Source organism: Megalobrama amblycephala, linkage group LG7, assembly GCF_018812025.1.
Source record: "Megalobrama amblycephala isolate DHTTF-2021 linkage group LG7, ASM1881202v1, whole genome shotgun sequence".
Taxonomy (NCBI): domain Eukaryota; kingdom Metazoa; phylum Chordata; class Actinopteri; order Cypriniformes; family Xenocyprididae; genus Megalobrama; species Megalobrama amblycephala.
Window position 1 is genome coordinate 33,212,298 of NC_063050.1, and position 23,734 is coordinate 33,236,031.

The following is a 23,734-nucleotide window of genomic DNA, read 5'->3' on the forward strand; positions in this document are numbered from 1 at the left end:
TGGGTTGCTCATTTGGCGCAAGTCGATTTGCGCAGTATGCGTACGGTCATATGGCGAAAGCTAGTTATTTTAGATTATAAAGATTTAAATGTGGATATTTTCTTACAAAAACCCATCGCCTCACATTAGAAGGCCTTTATTAACCCCCTGGGGTCATATGGATTATATTTACAGTATGATGGATAGATGGATGCATGTACTTTTGGCTTCAAAACAGGCTCCCCATTCACTACCATTATAAATCTTTGGAGAGCATGGATATTTTTGAATATATCTCCGATTGTGTTTGTCTAAAAGAAGATAGTCATATACACCTAGGATGGCTTGAGGGTGAGTAAATCAAGGGATAATTTTCATTTTTGGGTGAACTGTCCCTTTCATCCCGGGCCCCTCCATAGCAAACAGTAAGCAAAAACTGTTTACCATATATGCTAAGATTATATGGGTACACAAACTCATGAAATGCACATCATAAGCGACTCAAACTCAGAGCATATGCAGAGGTGAGTTTGTGTGGAGCAGCATTTACTGTGAACAGAGTTTCCCTGAGACACTGAAAACACCTGATACATGTAGCATATTGTATATTTATTCAATTAAATCACAATTTGAAAATCACAAATTGTGATTTAAGTTTTACTTTGATTAATTGTTCAGCCCTGAGCGAAGTAAAACAGACACCGGACAAAGATAAAACTTTCTAATGTGTCAGTCGCCTGGGATCATGCACGCTATCAAATGAAGAATACTTTCAAATGCTACACATTGGGCTGTAAGCACACAATAAATGTACATGAAAAACCAAGGTATACTTTGAGATAAGTGCCAACACCGTTGGAGAGACCTACAGTATACAGTTTAGAGTTGAGCTCTTTAACAACATGATTGATTAATTAGAACTAAGCACATGATGTTCACTAGTATATGCTAAAAAACAAGAAAGGAAGGATATTTTTATTTCAGCAGAATAGATTCAACACCATTACCAGTCATTCAGAAAGTGACGACAAGCACAAACACAGTAATAAACACAGACACCTGACAGAAAACACATCATACACATAATAGCACAAAAACACACAAGTCGCAAGTGCCCACTGGAGTGCAGGGTAAGTATTTTTCTCTGAGTGCTTTCATCAATACTAACAAAGTGAATTGTGAATATAACATTACCATATCGGCCATGGTAAAACCTTGAATTTTGACCTTGAACTTTCACCCCGTGGCATGCCTATTGCAGTCCCAGGGCACAAGCAGGTGCAGTGAACATGCACAGATAAGCATTCGCTCATCACTGGTAGCACTTTAAGTGAAAGGGAGTCCATTCCATGTTTGGAAGCATGTCTCTACTGAGAATCATGTAGAGCACAGCTTATATAGTGTTTAAGTTAAACCCATTTGACTAAAGAGCAACCAGTTGTGAGACATCAATATTCCGACAAATCCAAATACCCTATTCCCCTAACCCCCTTGCTGTGGCAACTACTTCGGCATCCCTGGCGGTAGCAACAAGGAAGGGAGGGGGATGGGGTTCAGCCAACACATGCTAGTTTCCTATTAGCTGGCTCTCATGAGGAAAAAATTGGTGGCCCATGCAGAATCTACAATACTCAGAATGTCTTACCCTGTCTTTCCCTATGAGACACTTTGCATGAACAGAAGACAAATAATGGGCGCAATATTAGTCAAATTGTGTTTGTGCTCAATATAGCAGAAAAAAAAAAAATCAATAGAATTTTGCAACATAAATCAACAACAGAGGTTCAATAAGGTGACAATGTCAGTAAAATGTGATGCTCTTTTTTGCAAGTGAAAACTATTATTGTACAATTCAAAGTGAAAAACAGTAAAAGGACATTCCCAGATGTACATTCATGACATATGACTACACTGTATTTAAATAGTTTTGTTTCTTCTTGTTGTTTTTTTTATCAGTAATGTACATTAGGTTGTTATCTAATGTGTTACCTTTTCTGTAATTTAGTTAATGATTATTGTGTTATTTTATTGTTATTTGTGTTACCCTTATGGTGTTTTGTCTTTGTGTGTATGACCCTGTGAAACATCTATATGAGTATTGGTCAAGTTTTATGGACAGGCCACTTACGATGATTCATCGTGGCTTTCTGTTATGCCACCTGTATTATTATCAGTACATTTTAAGGTAAAAGCAGATTTTGGTAGTGATGTATTAAAAGGTTAGTTCACCCAACAATTAACTGTCATTAATTACTCACCCTCATGTTGTTCCACACCCGCAAGACCTACGTTCATCTTTGGAACACAAATTATGATATTTCTTTAAAACAGTCGATGTGACAGCAGTGGCTCAACCTTTTATAAAGCGATGAGAATACTTTTTGTATGCAAAAACAAAACAAAAATAACAACTTTATTCAACAATCTCTTCTCTCCCTGTCATTATCCTTATGCAGGTGACGCAGTAAGCACAGTGAAGGCTTCTGTTATTTACGTATGAATGCCAGCTCAGTATTGGCCTACGCTGTTCACATGCGTGTGATGCTGACGCAGGAGCCGGCCAACAATGAGTCGCGTTCTGACGTAGAACCTGGTAGTGCTGGACATAAACAATGTAGGAGAATGACACAGAAGAGAAGATATTGTCGAATAAAGCTGTTAGTTTTGTTTTGATTTTGCACACGAAAAGTTCTCGTTGCTTCATAAAATTAAGGTTGAACCACTGCAGTCACGTTGACAGTTTTAACAATGTCTTTAGTACCTTTGTGGACTTTAAAATTGTTGATTATATTGCTGACTATGGATGAGTCATACACCTCTCAAATTTCATCAAAAATATCTTAATTTGTGTTTCGAAGATGAACAAAGGTCTTGCGGGTTTGGAACGACATGAGGGTGAGTAATTAATGACAGAATTTTCATTTTTGGGTGAACTAACCCTTTAACAATATATCAATAAATGAAATATATGGTTATAAGTTGTAAAATATACAGGCACCAAACGCCATACCATAACACCTGAAACATTGTCACAGTATTTCTTATGGTGATCATCTGGCAACCACAGCTGATTTTTTACCGTAAATTTAATGGGATATTTTTTTGTATAATTTTTCTATGAACTCGCTTTTTCACTGAAGGTTTTGCATGTAGAAAAAGTTTCAAATCACACACTCACACACACACATACACAACTACTTATATCACATTAGCAACAGAAATGGCATTAGTCCATTCAATCCAGTGATTGTGCAAATTCAGACGTAACAGTTTCCTTAAATCACATTAGTATAGCACGCAACAAAAAGAAAAGAAAAACTCTAACCACTTTGTCCTCCTTGAGTCATGCAGTCCAGGAAGCAGAGAGTGAAAGACAAGCAAACAGAGGTAGTGGGGGGTTGGAGGTGGAAGAGAAAAAGTGTGAATTAAAATTGAAAATAAATGGTGAGAAATGGAAAGAGAGAGTGTGTGAAAAAGAAATATGGGGAGGGAAGAGTGGGTGGAGGGAAAAGGAGGTGGGAAAGTGTTAGTGAAGCAACCCAGTTTTCTGTTGTGCGTCAAAATAGACAGAGAGTGTCAATGGCATTCAAACATTTTATTATACTTGTCATTTTAATACATGTAACATATTGAACTGAAATGTCATCTGTGTGATCAGATGTATTTTTCTATACATAACAGCAGACATGTCCAACAATGGACATGTATGGCTCTCTGCTAGAGATGAAATGTGAGAACAGAACACTGATACCTCTAAGCATGTTTTCCACTGTTTACCAAACATGAGAACGTCAAAAAACACAGATGAGGTGTCCAAGCAACCTCATGGGATGCTTGTCCAACACTGTGAGGCCTCACTGAATCTGTGTCCGTGAATCATATTTTTTTTTATACAAATTGTGTTTGATTTAGGAGGTCTGCAGAAAGTCCCTTGGATAATTGAGGTTACTTGACTTTGTACCTGTAATGCCCCCAACAGGGAAACACAAGAACAGCACGTGAAGAGTGCGCTCTGTTGCAGCCTTGGCCTTTCAAGGTATTGATTGTTCCTGGGTGCTGAATTTAAATCGAACTGATCTTTACTGTGAGAATTATTAGAAGGAATAAAATCATTTTCAGAAGAGGATATGACAGATTTCAAATTAGCATAAAGGTTGGTCTGAGTGATCAAGAAACCTTTTACTGGATAAATAAAAACATTAAAATGCATAAAAACACTAACGCATACTTGTTCATACATTACCTCTGTTTTTTTTTACACATATAGACAAAATATATATATATATATATATAAATGTATGTTAAGGAATATAAATTATGGACACATTAATATGGAAATTCTGGTTGATTCCTAAGTATTTATTGTCATTTAAAGGTACAGTATGTAAATTTCACCGTTAGAAGTTGCATATTCAAAACAATAAAAAAGGCGTAGCTTAATGACACTGTGAAGGAGTGTGGAATGATGGGAGTTGTCATCTTCACCTCCACTGCCGATGGAAATCAATCCAACAGAACTCAGAAATCATGCTCATGGATTAGGTAATTGAATAAAGTTTTATAACTTTTATGTTTGATCACATGATTTTACTTAATTGTAATGAATTATCCGCAAGTAACGTAATGTTTAACCCTTTTCTCGTGAGTTTAAAATATTCTAGCTGACCATTATTTCAGAACGTTTGGCCTTATTGTTTCCATAGCGACGCATCATGCTTGTCACGTGACACATCGCAGCCACAATAACACTGTATGACAGATGGATCACTATTATTTTGTTTTTCCTTTTTTATTTAAAATATTCACAAACTTGCTTACCATCTCATCAACTATATGATATTCCGATTCTCAAATATGTGTAAGTGAGTTTGTTTTGTCATTTAAAATCCTTTATAAATTATCTTTATCTTGATCTATAACGCAAGATGGGCACCGCCATCTTAATAATCGAGTCCTTTCAGTCGGATTTACAGCACGTGAATTCATCAGTTTCTCCAGAAATACATGCAAGTAAGTGGCTGGTGAACTGGAAGAATAATAGTGTAAAATTTATAGTTACTTAGGGCCACTATATGTGTCTGATATGAATAAACTAGGGCTGTCAATTGATTCAAATATTTAATCGCGATTAATCGCATGATTGTCATGAGTTAACTCGTGATTAATCGCAACTTAATCTCACATTTTTATCTGTAATCTTTACATTTTTGAAAGCTCAGCCAAACAGCTGATCATAGCTGTACAGGGCAAGTTTTTATTTCTCATCTCCATAAATATATCTAGTAGTAGAGATAATGCAAGGGCTAGAAATCAATTGGGGTTATCTTTTGCTAAAACTTCCTCCTCGTCGTGGAGAGCGCAGTTCATGGTTGCATAGCAACGACAGATGCCACGGGAGTGCAAGCACTTTGGAAAGTAGGAGAAAGTGGTACAGCTGCGCTTTCCATGAGTTTTTAGATGTGACATGTGAAAGGCCCCCTATGGCTGCATCCCCATTTCTCAAACTACGGACTAGGCCACGGGTCAAACAGAAAATGTGCGCTGCATTAATCGCACGTTAATAAAATTAGTGCTGTTAAAATGAATTTGCATTAATGCGTTATTGACACATTCATTTTGACAGCCCTAGAAAAAACATCAGCAAATTATATTTGAATGGATTGTTATTGGTGCTTCCACTGATGTGTGACATCAGTGTGTATTTTACAAACTTTAAATGTATTGTTTTACTGGTGCTTCTACTACTCCTTAACTGTCTGAAACCTTAAAAAAAAAAAAAAACACTATGTGGCTGAAAACACTGCATTGCTGTGACGTCTCGCAGCCAGAGCGCGAAAGCACAGTTTGAATCTGGCAGTTATGTGACGTCGCTGAACATTCTAAATCCCATATGTGGGACCGTACTCTCAGGGGCACAGAAATAAAAATCCCATATGTGGGACCGTACCGCTCAAAAGGTTAATGCTAAATTACTACTCTATACAAATACATGTCGTCACTTTATTTGTCGAATTAAATTGTGGGGTAACACAGCGCAGTTTTATGTGTTCAAAACAATCATACTAAAAGTACATTTGCAAAAAGGCAGACTTACTATTTATGTATAACACACACTGTATTTAATTACACTGCCATAGACTTGTTCATCAGACTTGTTAAACAGTGTGAGGAAAAGCCACACCAATATTGATCCTCGTTTTATTTCTCCTCTTGTCCAAAACTCTTCTTGGGTCATTTGATTTACCTGTATGTTTGCGTTTCTCGGAGTTATCTTTGGCGACAGAACCTGCTGCAAACGATAACAAATAATTGTGGTCCATGTCGACAATGGTCATGTGCGAAACAACAACAATTGTGGTTTGCTAGATGCTACAACTACTTCTTACACATTTTTTTTCTCACTGTGTTGCCATGGTTTCTACAGCAGTAAAAACAGAAACCGAGGATAACATGGACGCAAAGTGGAGGGACGTTATACCGGTTAAAATTGTGAATTTCTGTGGATTTAAACATTGTTGGAAACATTTGAGATAATGTAAGTACACAAGTGAACAAAATATACAGTATAACACTGTGCAAATGGTTTGTGGATATTTTAATGCAAAAATCTTACATATTGTGCCTTTAATGGCTGGCGGTAACCAATAAACAGTTAATATTATTCATCTGTATTGTTAAAATTAAAAGACACTAAAAATAAGTGAATTTAGGCATCACAGCATGTATAATGTACAATATGAAAGATGGATTAATATTCATTAAAATCTGTTTTAAAAATATATTGTTTGAATAAGATAAATAAGTCCTGGAACCTCTGGGATGATGTTAGATGATCCTTGAAAAAAACTCTAGTTAGTTCAGAGAGTTCTAACCAATGGATTATTAATTGTGAATGATTAATTGTGTATTATACAAGGGATGCAATGTGTCTTGTCTGAAAACACTGAAATCAAAAAACAAGAGAGAAGAACTAATGAACTATTAACAACTGATTATGTTGTAATCATTGTATGCTTTTTCCTATGAGCTTTTTGTTTTTCTAAGCACTTTTGTTGTTGTTGTTGTTGTTGTTGTATAGAAAATAAAACCTGAAGCAGTAGTTTGCCTTTTTTGCCAAATAATTTTGTCAGAAAAATACCTTAACCAAGTTTAGTGTTTTGTTCTTCCCAAATATTAAAATAATAATAATAATAATAATAATAATAATATTTTCCTCATATTTTGATGGTCTAGTTGAAATTGTAGGTTAATTAAAAACAAATATCACATTTGGCTACTACTTTACTTGTTTGAAGTGTGAGAACAAACGGGATTCAGAGGAATCTCTCAGGTTTCATTAAAAAAAAATACTTCATCTGTGTTTAAAAGATGAACCATATGGGTCATATGGGTTTGGAACAACATGAGGTTGAGTAATTGATGACAGAATGTTCATTTTTGGGTGAACTAACCCTGTACGATAGTGTTAGATAATGATCTAAATCTTAAAATAAGCAGAAACAATTAAACATCCAATATCAGCTTAAAATACTGGCCAATTATTAAAATGGTGCCAATACACTGTGCATCACAGCATTATAAAGTTGAGCTGCTATAATATGCTTTATGGTATATCAACAGTATCCACAGAAAACTGCTTTCAGAGCCCCACTCTTACTATTCCTTTTTGAAAACTTTGAGATGGACTATATGTGACAGTAGGGGACCTCACCCAGCTGGGCAGGACGGAACTAAAGCAGATTGTTCCTCAGCATGCCCAGTGAGATGAGTCCATTCTCAGGTAAGTCACTCTAGAGGAGGGAGGGTGTCTTTAGAGACAGCAGGCAAGGATGAGCTCTTAAAATAGACTTTCGCATGTTGTGCTGCTGGAAATGGTCCCACTCATTACCCTGCTGCTGCTTAGCAAAGTCAATGAAGATTTCACTCAAAGAACGGAGTCTTTATAAAGCTCAGAGGAGCTGTGGGTGGTTTGGACTTCACAGTCCAAATCTGTAGACTTCTTTGGATAGGAGAAACTGAGATTAACTGTTTGGATTCTTGATCTGGACTCGCCAATCCCTCTAAATTCTATGATTTATACAGATTCAGCAAATTCCTCATAAGTGAATCAACCAAACAACAGATATGTAGTTACAAACAGTAAAAGACTGAAGCAAGCATAAAAAAATAAATATTAAAATGGTAAATGACGTGTAAATGAAAGTGACTCTACAGTGAGAAAGACAACATGGAGGACGAGGGAAAAAAACAAGCAATGGGTCCTTACATTATTTGAACGCAATGACACTCTTCCCCCACAGCGGGCGCAGAACTTGGTCTGGCAGTAGGAACACAGATGCCCACAGCCATCTGCAAACTTGGTCTTACGGCAGATGCCACAGGTAGGTGCATCATCTTTATGGACAGCCTGCTGTCGTTTCGTTTCTGCCCCAATCTTCCTCACCTGCTCCTTATAACTCTCAAACTGCTGGTGCAGTGTCCTGACAGACAGAAAATAAGATGGAGAGAAAGAAAAGAGAGAAAGAGAGAGAGAAAAGAGAAGCGTTTTTTTGTTAGTTTTTTAGAACTGTTAACTAATAAAATGTAAAAAAAAAAAAAAAAATGGCAATTGAAATAAAGCTGAAACCAACCCAGGTACCCCCAATATAAAACATTAAATAACATTGCAGCATGTTTTTCTTAAAGTTACAAATGTCATGAAGATTTAAAAGAAACATTTTATAATGTATATCTTTTTCTCAGACCCCCAGCACTTTTAAGTACATCCAGGCATCCATGGATATATACATATAGCAAGAAATCTTCCAAATGCTGTTCTAAAACCCAACAGGTACACATTGTTTTATTGTAGCATTGCAGATTACCAACTAAACAACTACAAAATGTTATTTTCCAGATATAAATGAACACATTGAAAAGACATGTTGGCAACGTACATGAGCTATCTGGGTGATGGACAGTATTTAGCATACGTACAACATCATATTATGTCCGAAATGTGTCATATAGTGTGTATCAATCTATAAATCCAGAATTCAATCTCAGATTTGCGTTGAAGCTTTTTTTATATATAAAATACTTTATCTGAATTGTAACCTAACTCCACTTGGTTTTTCTTCTCCCTTCACTGGAATGAAAATAAACTGTAAATGAATTGCCAATGAGGCGCTGCTGTCTGCTTAAAAAAGATGGGGCTTGGTTCCAGAAACATTTCTCAAAGGAACAGCACATTAGCATAACAGTTCTCTTATAGCAAGTGGTTAGCAGCTCTAATGATCACGGTAAAGACATTAAGCCATTTAAAATGATTCCCCTGAAAAAAGACACATTGTAAACTGCATTCATTTGTCTGTAAAAGTTGCCTCCAACACTACAGGCTGACAGGTAACCGAAATATTCATCCTCACCTTCGGAGCCCATTGTTTCGTTCAACCGTTACAACGATTGTCATTTGAAAATGTACATTGGCTACATTGCAGTAAAATCTGTTCTTCAAGAAATCAAAACTGCAAAAGCAAGTGCAAAGCATCACCTTTGTTTGTGGCGAACAGCCATGGTCTGCAATTTCCTCTCAAAATCCCAAACCTGCATAAAATAGCGACTCCGGAATCCACTGAAACTCTGTAACAAATGCACACTTCCCACAACTTCTGGTCTCCATGGCAGAAAATGCTAGCGTTCTCTCTTGCTTGCCCACATTTGCAGTTTCCCTTCTTGAATCAGACAGCAGACTGCAGTCCCAGGTATCTGGATGGAGGTTGTGACTTTGGGGAGTCTTGGCCAGTGATGCTATATTACGCAGTCAGGATGAAACCGTTACGTGGGAAGTCGAAGGTGTGGCGACAAGGATGAATCATTGGCAGGAGAATCAAAGAAAAGAAAAGTGACCTCTTTAAGGTTATGGGTAGATATGCTTAAAGAGATTTATGGACATTTTAAGTGCATTATACACTCATATTGAATTACGTTACTGAATTGATCTTCTAAATAAGATGACAAGCTTGAAAAATGCGTATGGTTTTCCAGAAGAATAAAGATTATTAACATAAAGTCATTATTTAGGGAAGTAAGACAAGCACTATTAGGCAAATGGATAAACTTCTTTAAGTTCACTAGAGCTATATTTGAAGATATTGACTGGAAAAGTCTAACCTCAGAGCGCTGTTGAGGTGGAGAGGGTTGAGGCAGCTTTTGGGTCAGCTCTCTCAGCTGGGAACACCTGTCACGGTATAGCAAGGGACCAGGTTTCCAGCCATCATGGAAACACAAGTAAGCCAGCAATACACCTCTCAAAAGTCTGTTATCATTTACTCACCCTTATGTCATTTCAAACCTGTATGACTTTCTTCTGTAAAATATATACGGTGAAATATTGAAGAATATGCTGGCCAGTCATTTCCATAAAATAAAAGTCAAAGAGGACTGAATCTGTCATGCTCCACAATGATCTAAAAGGACCACAAGATATCCAAGGTGATCCATATTATTGTATATTTTTATCTTCTTCTTTTTTTTCGTACTATCTTAATGCTTAATAAAATGAATAAAACAAAATAAACAAACCAAAACATTTCATAATGATTAGTTAAAGCAGAACTAAGTAACTTTTTTACGTTCATAAATAGTTTTCTAAGTCCTTACGATGGTTAATTGACTTGTAGTGATGTGTTTGAGGCGTGCACTAACCCCCTCTGGCACGTCTACGCCAGAAAACAGCACTTGCAAGTTGAGCTGCGCCGACCCGACACGATCTCGCCTCATGTTCACGTTCACGCACGCTTTACGGTAATTCAAAAACAATGTATATATTATGACTTTATAAGACAATTTCGAAAATTGCCCACCTCCATCAAGATTTCTTGTACTGTATTTGCAAAACTACTGCGCTGGTGAGCGTTGTAGTCGTCGTAGTCCAGAGCTGCGCTTGGAGTATTTACGACAGTGTGATTCACTGAAGGAACCTGTAGGGGGAGCTTCGCAAATCTTACTGAGTTCCGCTTTTAAAAAAATGATAGAATACTAGTCATCATTAACTAATCACCATTGAGACTACTTTTAATGACAAAAAACTTAAGGATGTTTTTAAAGATACTTAAGATAATGCAATTTGTGTGTGTATCTGTCAAATTTGTGTTGAAAGTGTGGGGTGGGGTGAAAGTCATTAGATTGCTTTGTGTGAGAAACACTGATTATTTTCCCTTTTAGTGATTTAATAACTGAGACTAGATCATTAAGACAGTGAGTTGAAATCAAGAACTAGATCAGTTCATAAAGAATCATTAAAATTGGTTTTGGGAACTGGAACGACCAACTCACTGAAAAGAACTGACTCGGAATACTGATTTGTTCACAAATCAGATGTTGCTACTTCTCTCAAGAACATTCCATAGAGAGTTAGGACAGATGTCAAACGTTTCAGTGAATAACAAGTTAAGTTCCAGTCTGCTCATAATAAAGATACTGGACTACTTTTATCTTGTGTTTTTGTCATTTTAGACCTTGACAGCCCCGGTCCTCGTTCACTTTCATAATATAAAAAGTATGGCCAGGATATATTCTAAAAAATGAATTAAAAAAAAAAAAAAAAAAAAAAACTTTTCTTTTCCAAGAAATTCACACAAGTTTGAACTCATGAGGGTGAGTAAATAATGATAAGACAATTTTTTAGACGAACTACCCCATTAATACTGAACTCTCTTCTAGTTGAGCAGTTTTGACAAGAAACTGTAACCATTAGAAACTAGGAAGGCAGGCATAAAAATCTTAATAGAAATGTACAATCAAATTTTCAGGTTTAAATCACATCCTGAATTGTTCTGTGTTTCTATGAGGTGTCTAAAGTTAAAAAAAGATTGCTGATACTGTAGCTAAATCTAGATCCACTGATTAACTATTATAGAGTTGGCTGGTCATTGGGCCACAGTAGAAAAACCATCGATACATTTCTGTTGGAACAGACTGAGGTTAGCTCTGAGGGTTGAACTTTGGTCTTTCTAAACCTTTCCAAAAGGCAAAACAAGTCCCAAAATAGCTGCTTAACTTAGGGGCGGCCTCTGATGATATCATTGTGAGGTATACTTGTAACTTTGTAAACTTGTAACTTAACTTTGCTAAATCCCAGGAGGACACCGAAAAAAGGTTAGGGACTTAAAAAGTCAAAAACAAAACAAACAAAAAACACACTCTTTTAAGATATCAGGAAACCTCAGAGAACTTTGAGCTTTCCTTTTACTAGTCAGAAAATTCCTTGTGGGATTGGAGAACACGGGATGACCTCATTCTGCCAAGAAAGTAAGACACAACATAGGGACACCCCAAATTTATAACTAAAATATGGTAAACTAAACTGGTAAACAGAAATTCTCGTTTGAAATTTTCGCACGTTAAAAAATAAATGCGACCTCACGTTGTGTCAATCATGTTTACATAATGCCTCTGAAACTTTCATCCATCATAAAAAAATTCGGACCGGGTTAAATTTTCTGTATTTTTCACATCCGTAGCAAGCTTTTTGAGAGGTGTTTTGACAAAACAGCCACCGTACAAGCGAACGGCAAAATCCATAATGGCATCTGACAAGTTGATCCACTTCGTCTCGCAGCAAAAATCACTGTAAGTGCGGAATACAACGAGACGGAATATAAAAGTTGTATGACTATGTGTAACACTAGTATTTTCCTATACCTACAGTGATTATTTCGGGATAATCCCACAGCTCCTTAATAAGTAGGTGGAACTCTCCTTCCTCTCAACGGAATCTCAGGAATGGATGGACCCAATATTTTGTTTTGTTTTGTATTGTTTTGCAAATTTTTTCACAACGGATTAATTAATACGCATCGGACTGAGTGTGCAAGGTTTCTGCGAGTGACAAATTTTTAGGATAACGAATTTTAAAAAATCCATACGAAAATTTGCACTCAGTGTGATTGTATTAATCAACTGTCTGTTTTACAGGTTCCAGACAGACAGTAAGTCTGTGCATTAATGATGGGGATTTTTCACTGACACCTTTTGCAGGTTATATTGTTACACCAGTAGGTGGCGACAAGTGACTTTCTTTGTGAGTAAATAATTGAATCATTAACTCCACTGACGCATTCAGGAACAAAACAAATGACTCTTTAAAGGGGTGGTTGATTATGATTTCACTTTTTTAACTTTAGTAGTTAATGTAAATGTTTAGTGTAATGTTGCTGTTAAAGCATAAACAGTGTCTGCAAAGTTACGACGCTCAAAGTTCAATGCAAAGGGAGATATTTTCTTTTAAAGAATTCTCTGTTTAAGAACTACAACAAGTGGCTGGTAGGGACTACAACGAGCTTCTTCCCGGGTCAGTGACATCACTAACCCTAAAATTTACATAAACCCTGCCCCCAGGCACACGTGACAAAGGGGGTGAGTCCGTGTTGGGCTGCTTTAGAGAAGAGGAAGAGTTGTTGTAGAAGAGTGTTGTTACAATGCCATCATTTTACGCTGGACTGCTTCACAAACGAGGGTCAATTCAACACTGGATTTGCACAAAAGATTAAAGGTGCCGAAGAATGTGTTTTCAAAAGATGTAATGTAAGTCTAAGGTGTCCCCTAAATGTGTCTGTGAAGTTTCAGCTCAAAATACCCCATCAATTTTTTTTTATTAATTTTTTTAACTGCCTATTTTGGGACATCATTATAAATGCGCCGATTCAGGCTGCTGCCCCTTTAAATCTCGTGCTCACCGCCCCCAGAGCTCGCGCTTGCCTTAAACAACATAAACAAAACGGCTAATATAACCCTCAAAATGGATTTTTACAAAGTGTTCGTCATGCAGCATGTCTAATCGCGTAAGTATGGTATTTATTTGGATGTTTACATTTGATTCTGAATGAGTTTGATAGTGCTCCGTGGCTAAAGCTAACATTACACACTGTTGGAGAGATTTATAAAGAATGAAGTTGTGTTTATGAATTATACAAACTGCAAGTGTTTAAAAAATGAAAATAACGACAGTCTTGTCTCCGTGAATACAGTAAGAAATGATGGTAACTTTAACCACATGTAACAGTACATTAGCAACATGCTAACAAAACATTTAGAAAGACAATTTACAAATATCACTAAAAATATCATGATATCTTGGATCATGTCAGTTATTATTGCTCCATCTACCATTTTTCGCTATTGTCCTTGCTTGCTTACCTAGTCTGATGATTCAGCTGTGCACAGATCCAGACGTTAATACTGGCTGCCCTTGTGTAATGCCTCGATCATGGGCTGGCATATGCAAATATTGGGGGCGTACATATTAATGATCCCGACTGTTACGTAATGGTGTTATGTCGAGATTTGCCTGTTCTTTGGAGGTCTTTTAAACAAATGAGATTTATATAAGAAGGAGGAAACAATGGCGTTTGAGACTCACTGTATGTCATTTCCATGTACTGAACTCTTGTTATTCAACTATGCCAAGGTAAATTAAATTTTTAATTCGATGGCACCTTTAACAGGTTAACAACTCTGTTCCTTTAAATGCAAATAGGGGCAAATTTGACAAGCTATAATAAATGATCTGTGGAGTATTGTGAGCTGAAACTTCACAGACACATTCTGGAGACACCAGAGACTTATATTACATCTTGTAAAAGGGGTATTATAGGTCCACTGAATCATTCATGCAAACAAATCATTCAAAAACACTGACATACTATTCTTACTATTTCTGTAAAAAAAAAAAAAAAAAAAAAAAATTAAAAAAGTAGTATGTTCTTCCAAATTCGGACTCATATTCATTCAAGAACAAAACAAGAGGCTCTCTGATATACCCACTAAATCATTCACTCAACTGACTGATTCAAAAACATAGATTCATTCAGGAATGCCACTACTGTGTTAAGTCACAGAAGCACAATGGATTGACTTTGTTTGCAACCAGTTTTTTGCTTTTGGACCAAAAACGGACATACAAATTGGCAATATTGTGTCTAAAATATTACTTACACAATATTAAACCTATTGTAAAACCACCTAGTGTGAAAGCTATCACTTGTGTGATTTTGTTGAATTAAAAGACAAATGATAAGGAATTTGTACAAAAAAAGTGAAAAAGGAAAATCCCCTCTAGTGTGTACGTATTTTCTGTACAGCTCCTCATTGCTTTAGTTTTCATGATCCATGCATAGCCTTAAAATGTCCCTCGGACATCAGAATTTCTCTCTTTCTCTCTCCTTCCAGACATGGCCTGGCTAGTAATTATCACCCATTGATTACATCAGAAGGGTAGGTGTGAGCAAGACAGCAATGAAGGATGGACAGATGGATAAATAGATAGCGAGAGGGAGAATGAGAATAAGGACAGCACAGAAAAGGGAGGAGAGCAGAGAAAAGGGACTATTTCCGTCTCGCTTGCTGATTCCCGGCTGCCGCCTCGCCTGGGTGTCTCTTTTTTTTCCTTCTCTATTTTTCACAATTTAATTGAAAGTGTCTAGTTGGATCAGAACTCAGAACATGCATACACACAGAAAAATAACCACACAAACTTGACTCAATCCTAAGAGGACTTACCACCCATTTAGGCTTTACATTGAACTTGGAAAATACAATTTGTAGAATGATCAGTAGTTATACAAAACTAAGGAATGTTTCTTGCAATATAGCCTGTATGAAATTATGTACTGTACACAGACCTTTACATGTTGTGACTGTGTATAACTGTATAAATATAAGTAAAGTTCATTCATAAAAGTAAAATCTATATTTTCACCAACCATTACATCCATTTGAAATTAGATACTAGATAAGTATCGATCACTCAATCAGCTCATATGTTAACATCTATTCTTATCCCATATAAGGGAGGCAAAAGAGAGGAAGCAATGGAGAAAAGTAGTGATAATGAAGGAGAGGCTAAAGTCACCAACGGTTACAGAAAACAATGCTGTATAAAGTATCCAATTGTCATACTTAAGTAAATATAAAATATAAAGTATACATTTATAGAAACTGACTCAAGAACTGTTTAAAGGATTCATCGGGTGAGTATACTACAGTACTACAGTCTGGTGCAGGTATTGTGTGTACACAATTTGTAGTCAGAAATTTACATAAACCTTGCAGAATCTAAATGTTAATAATTAAAGAGAGAGAGAGAAAAGAATCATAAAGCACAGCCCTGAATAAGCTATTTTACATTACAGATGTTTACACCACAAGACAAAATAATAGCTGAATTTACAAAAATTACTCCGTTTAATCATTTACATACACTTGATTGTTAACACTGTCATCACCTGGATGATCCATGACTGTTTTTATGTTGTTCATGAGTCCCTTGTTTGTCTTAAGCAGTTAAAGGGTTAGTTCACCCAAAAATGAAAATAATGTCATTAATTACTCACCCTCATGCTGTTCCACACCCGTAAGACCTTCGTTAATCTTCGGAACGCAAATTAAGATATTTTTGTTGAAATCCGATGGCTCAGTGAGGCCTGCATAGCCAGCAATGACATTTCCTCTCTCAAGATCCATTAATGTAGTAAAAACATATTTAAACAAGTTCATGTGAGTACAGTGGTTCAATATTAATATTATAAAGCAACGAGAATATTTTTGGTGCGCCAAAAAAAAAACAAAATAAGGACTTATAGTGATGGCCGATTTCAAAACACTGCTTCAGGAAGCATCTGAGCATTATGACTCTTCTGTGTCGAATCAGAGGTTCGGAGCGCCAAAGTCACATGATTTCAGCAGTTTGGTGGTTTGACACGCGATCTGAATCATGATCTGACACAGAAGAATCATAACGCTCCGAAGCTTCATGAAGCAGTGTTTTAAAATCGGCCATCTACGGTGGCCCAGTAGTGCACAACACAACGAAATTAAAAAAGCAAACATAAGCTCACAACACAACGAAATCAAGCCACAACACAACGGAAACAAGCCACAACAAAACGGAAACAAGCCACAACACAACGAATTAAAGCCACAACACAACGGAAACAAGCCACAACACAACGAAATCAAGCCACAACACAACGGAAACAAGCCACAACAAAACGGAAACAAGCCACAACACAACAAATTAAAGCCACAACACAACGGAAACAAGCCACAACACAACGAATTAAAGCCACAACACAACGAATTAAAGCCACAACAAAACGGAAACAAGCCACAACACAACGAATTAAAGCCACAACACAACGGAAACAAGCCACAACACAACGGAAACAAGCCACAACACAACGAATTAAAGCCACAACACAACGGAAACAAGCCACAACACAACGAAATCAAGCCACAACACAACGGAAACAAGCCACAACAAAACGGAAACAAGCCACAACACAACAAATTAAAGCCACAACACAACGGAAACAAGCCACAACACAACGAATTAAAGCCACAACACAACGAATTAAAGCCACAACAAAACGGAAACAAGCCACAACACAACGAATTAAAGCCACAACACAACGGAAACAAGCCACAACACAACGGAAACAAGCCACAACACAACGAATTAAAGCCACAACACAACGGAAACAAGCCACAACACAACGAATTAAAGCCACAACACAACGGAAACAAGCCACAACACAACGGAAACAAGCCACAACACAACGAATTAAAGCCACAACACAACGGAAACAAGCCACAACACAACGAAATCAAGCCACAACACAACGGAAACAAGCCACAACAAAACGGAAACAAGCCACAACACAACAAATTAAAGCCACAACACAACGGAAACAAGCCACAACACAACGAATTAAAGCCACAACACAACGAATTAAAGCCACAACAAAACGGAAACAAGCCACAACACAACGAATTAAAGCCACAACACAACGGAAACAAGCCACAACACAACGGAAACAAGCCACAACACAACGAATTAAAGCCACAACACAACGGAAACAAGCCACAACACAACGAATTAAAGCCACAACACAACGAATTAAAGCCACAACACAACGGAAACAAGCCACAACACAACGAATTAAAGCCACAACACAACGGAAACAAGCCACAACACAACGGAAACAAGCCACAACACAACGAATTAAAGCCACAACACAACGGAAACAAGCCACAACACAACGAAATCAAGCCACAACACAACGGAAACAAGCCACAACACAACGGAAACAAGCCACAACACAACAGAAACAAGCCACAACACAACGAATTAAAGCCACAACACAACGGAAACAAGCCACAACACAACGAATTAAAGCCACAACACAACGGAATAAAGCCACAACACAACGAAATAAAGCCACAACACAACAGAAACAAGCCACAACACAACGAATTAAAGCCACAACACAACGAAATAAAGCCACAACACAACGGAAACAAGCCACAACACAACGAATTAAAGCCACAACACAACGAATTAAAGCCACAACACAACGAATTAAAGCCACAACACAATGGAAACAAGCCACAACACAACGAATTAAAGCCACAACACAACGAATTAAAGCCACAACACAACGAAATAAAGCCACAACACAACAAATTTAAGCCACAACACAACGAATTAAAGCTACAACACAACGAATTAAAGCCACAACACAACGGAAACAAGCCACAACACAACGAATTAAAGCCACAACACAACGGAATAAAGCCACAACACAACGAAATAAAGCCACAACACAACGGAAACAAGCCACAACACAACGAATTAAAGCCACAACACAACGGAATAAAGCCACAACACAACGAATTAAAGCCACAACACAACGGAAACAAGCCACAACACAACGAATTAAAGCCACAACACAACGGAATAAAGCCACAACACAACGAATTAAAGCCACAACACAACGGAATAAAGCCACAACACAACGAAATAAAGCCACAACACAACGAAATAAAGCCACAACACAACGGAATAAAGCCACAACACAACGGAATAAAGCCACAACACAACGAAATAAAGCCACAACACAACGGAAACAAGCCACAACACAACGAATTAAAGCCACAACACAACAAATTAAAGCCACAACACAACGGAATAAAGCCACAACACAACGAAATAAAGCCACAACACAACGAAATAAAGCCACAACACAACGGAAACAAGCCACAACACAACGAATTAAAGCCACAACACAACAAATTAAAGCCACAACACAACGGAATAAAGCCACAACACAACGAAATAAAGCCACAACACAACGAAATAAAGCCACAACACAACGGAATAAAGCCACAACACAACAGAAATGCTCCCGACCACTTGGGGGCTCTCAGAGCTTGGTAATATTAGTATTCCTTGCCACTGTTCTATAAAGTCAACAGTCTTACAAAGATATCAATACCATGATTAGTTTTAAGTATGTAGAGATTGTATATCGACATGAAATATTAATTAAAAATCAACTACGTCCACAATAGCTTCATATTCATACTTGTGAATGATTTGACGCGATACCACGGCGCATGATGAAGGGAACATCCACCAATTCCACCAAGTGGTTAAAACGTATCATTTGTATTCATTACAATGACTTTGTTTAACATTTAAAAACAGACATGTTCAAATTCCAAAGCTTGTTAGTTCCTGTTGGTAAGACTGACAAGCTTTGGAATTTGAATATGTCTGTTTTTAAATGTTACAAGTAATTTTAATGAATACAAATTATACTTTTTAACCACTTGGTGGAATTGACAGACGTTCCCTTCATCATGCGCCGTGGTAGCGCGTCAAATCATTCACAGGTATAAATATGAAGCTATTTTGCACGTAGATGATTTTGAATTAATATTTCATGTCGATATAAGGTGGTTACACACTGTTAAAACTAATAGTGTATTGATATTACTGCCGACTCTATAGAACAGTGGCAAGGAAAACTAACTTTACCGAGCTCTGAGAGCCCCCTAGTGGTCGGGAGCATTTCCTTTGTGTTGTGGCTTGATTTCGTTGTGTTGTGAACTTATGTTTGCTTTTTTAATTTCGTTGTGTTGTGCACTACTGGGCCACCGTAGCCATCACTATATAAGTCGTTATTTTGTTTTTTTTGGCGCACCAAAAATATTCTCGTCACTTTATAATATTAATATTGAACCACTGTACTCACATAAACTGATTTAAATCATTAATGGATCTTGAGAGAGGAAATATCATTGCTGTCTATGCAGGCCTCACTGAGCCATCGGATTTCAACAAAAAATTATCATAATTTGTGTTCCGAAGATTAACGAAGGTCTTACAGTGTGGAACGGCATGAGGGTAAGTAATAAATGACATTATTTTCATTTTTGGGTGAACTAACCCTTTAAACTGCACTGTTTTGTTCTTTAGGTCCGGCACATTCTTTGGTTTTAGAGCATCTTCTGCATATTTAAAGCGGAACTCAGTAAGATTTGCGAAGCTCCCCCTACAGGTACAGTGAATCACACTGTCGTAAATACTCCAAGCGCAGCTCTGGACTACAACGACTACAACGCTCACCATCGCAGTAGTTTTGCAAATACAGTACAAGAAATCTCGATGGAGGTGGGTAATTTTTGAAATTGTCTTATAAAGTCATAATATATACATTGTTTTTGAATTACTGTAAAGCATTTTGTCACTCTCGCGTGAACGTGAACATAAGGCGAGATTGTGTCGGGTTGGCGCAGCTCAATTTGCAAGTGCCAGAGGGGGTTAGTGCACGCCTCAAACACACCACTACAAGTCAATTAACCATCTTAAGGACTTAGAAAACTATTTATGAAGGTAAAAAAGTTACTTAGTTCTGCTTTAAACCCTTTCCAGCAGTGACTACAGTTTTGAGATCCATCTTTTCACTTAAATATGAAATATTACAAAAGCTGCAAACAGGGTTCAGATTGTTCACCACAGGGAGAATTTCTTATTGATTGATTTATTTTTGCAAAAACAACACCAAAATGTTCAATCAACTTTGAGAGAAGCATTCAAAATGTGTACCACTGATGCACTAACTATTGGCTAACCCTCTTTTATTTAAAAACCCTTCAGACCAAAGAAACAAAGAAAGCAATGATACAGCTGAGCAGAAAGAAGCTGTCTCTAGATGTGATTTTGACTGTACACTAAAAAAAAAAAAAATGATTCTAGCTGTTTGCTCAGTTTATTTAAATAAAACAAGCTGAAACAACACAAATCTTTAGTTTTTTTTTTACTTTATTGTCATTGGCACTCAATTTAATTATGTTAAATTAATTAAATTAGTAAAATGTTAAATTCACTTAAATCATTTGTGTTTACTAGACTACATGAATAATTTCTGCTGCACTGAATGAATCTGGGCAGTGGATTTATAGTTCCCAGCATGCTTTGCATAGGGATAGATCAGGAGAGTAAATGTTAAGTGCTGTTTAATGTGTTTTTTACAAGCGGCAACCTCCCCCTTTCTCTCGTGAAGCCAATACGGAAGTAACTTAAACTGCGATTCATCGACTGGCCGCTAGGGACAGGCTCCAAAAGAGAGCATAATCTCATAGAGTCCCATGTTAAATTGACCAAGTTTATAGCAGAAAAAAACATGTTTACAAGTTGGTTCAAATTGTGGTTTTGGTCTATACTGCTATTTTTGCCCTTCATGACAACTCTGAGGGGGGTGAATTTTTTTATAACTTATCCGTTTAAATTATATTAAGCCTTAAAGTTCTGCATAATTAAGGGCGTGGTCACTTGAGTGACAGGTAGATTGCGCTGCTGTCATGTTGTCAGATTTGCCGTCATGTTACCTCAGCTGCCGCTGAATTTGGCATCTCAGCCGTATTTGTGCTCGATTATTTTATACAATCATAAAATATGGCTTGCTGCATAATATTCGAGACTGATGTGTGTCTGTGTAGATGTTCATGTATGCGGAAGAAACAGAACACACGTTGTTGGATCGTGGCATTGGCTGAAAGTTTTGATTGTGAGATTTACTACAATGACAATGGCAGGAGGATATCAAAATCCGACAGCACTGCTTGGATATTATAACTAAAACTGCTGCACTATTTTGAAAAAATATATACTTTGGACACGGGCTCATTTGTTTGTTAGATACGATCATATACAGTTTTACAACATAAACGCTGCTCAGATTGCATCCTTTCTTGAAGAATGATGACAGAGAGCAGATCATTCAGAAGAAATGTGACATGTTTTTTTTGTTTTGCAATGGAAACTCATATTTTACCCAAGTGCCACAGATTGGATTCATCTCGCGATCTCTATTTCATTATAAAGGTATGAAGTCCCATTTGATTTTCCATGTTGTTATTTGCACAACCAACACTACTGGTGTTGGAGGATCTATATCTTAAAAAACACCGTAGATTGACAGTAAACCTTTAGAACGTTCTGATGATAAAACTTGTCTTCAATATTTTAGATCGTATCTAAGATAGATAGATAGCTCCTTTGCTGCTAACATGGTCGCGTCGAGCTAGGCGGGCGTGGTTTCAGCAACCAGTCATATCAGCTCAAACCACCTCCCCGCCTCTTTGCCCATTTTCAGTTATCCGGGAGTGACGTGCGGTGACACGCAGCTAAGATGGCCGCGGCCTCATTTTCGCTTCAAAACTGCTGTTCAGAACTCTATGGGTGACGTCACGGACGCTACGTCCATATTTTTTTACAGTCTATGGTTTTTTAGTAAAGGGAAAGGCTTGTTAGTGTTTAATGTTCAGTTATGCTGGACATTTAAAACAGTTTCTATGTTGAAATTTTTGTGGTTACCACTGTGCTGAAGAGTAGAAGCTTGTTGTTAGGTTGTGGGTGGCGAAATTAAACTATCATGCGTGTTGCTTTACTCATTGAGCCATAGCTTTGTAGGAATCAATGCAGTGATAGGTAACTTCTTGTTCATTATATTCACATGCTATAACTATAAAAAAGTTATGTATGAACACGTTCCAGACTATTTATTGTAACTTGTAGTAAGATCAGTTGATTACAGTGCTGCCCTTCTTCATACACAAATTAAGCCATCTGCATATGGACTGTGCCTGAATTTAAGTTCATACAACAAGATTACAATAAATCAGTCCAAACTAATTATTTTTTTGTTGGAAAAATATAATTCAATTTCATGGAAACATTTTAATTAAGTTCAATCAACAAATTATTTTTCTGACACAGAAAATTAAGTTTGTTCAACAAACTATTATTTGTTTAAACGCACTTTGTACTTTGTATGAACCTAACTTAATTGTGTGGAAAGTTTTCCTTAATTCAATTAAGTGAGTGTTTGAGTGTATGTTTTAAATGTTTTAAAACAGGAAAATAGAATAACTAAGTGTGATGGTCAAAAACATCTAGCACGTTTATATACATTAAAAAAACTGCACTTACAGACACAAAAACACTGTTGATGTGAAGAGCTGCTTTTACATTACACAGCACTAGTTTAAGTTTCTCAAAGTTACCTGTCAAACATTTGTTTCAGCTGATTGTAGGTATGTCATCCACATCATCCAGCATTGTTCACTGCTCGCAGAGCAGGGCTGAGAATCGAACGGCCCTACTTTACTGACTGAGAAACCATGGCAAATGATTCAATGAAGAAGTGGTATGAACAAATAGATTCGTCTCAAATCGATTTAGTCTATTTTGCAAAGCTGTTTGGCCAATTCAATTAAATTAAACACTAAAAAGAATAATTATTTCACAATTAATCTATGGCTGGTTGTTCAGCCAACAGAAACAGGAGACACATATTAGTCACTTATTTCTGATGTTGAAATTTATTCTCAGGTAAATGTTTCCCAGGCTATGGTTTGGTCACAATAA

At 37.0% G+C, this 23,734-nt stretch overlaps 1 protein-coding gene across 7 annotated transcripts in view; it reads right to left on the minus strand.

Annotated features, from left to right (window-relative positions):
• rims1b (regulating synaptic membrane exocytosis 1b) overlaps positions 1 to 23,734 on the minus strand; it is a 105,928-nt gene that overhangs the window by 75,316 nt on the left and 6,878 nt on the right. For 6 of the 7 annotated variants that reach the window (XM_048197139.1, XM_048197138.1, XM_048197135.1 and 3 more), the window contains exons 2-4: positions 8,246 to 8,459; positions 3,305 to 3,316; positions 1,625 to 1,645 (exon numbers count right to left, since the gene is read on the minus strand). In XM_048197139.1, the coding sequence (XP_048053096.1) occupies positions 1,625 to 1,645; positions 3,305 to 3,316; positions 8,246 to 8,459 (247 nt within the window). The remainder of the gene's footprint in view (positions 1 to 1,624; positions 1,646 to 3,304; positions 3,317 to 8,245; positions 8,460 to 23,734) is intronic. The other variant, XM_048197136.1, reaches the window with a different exon arrangement.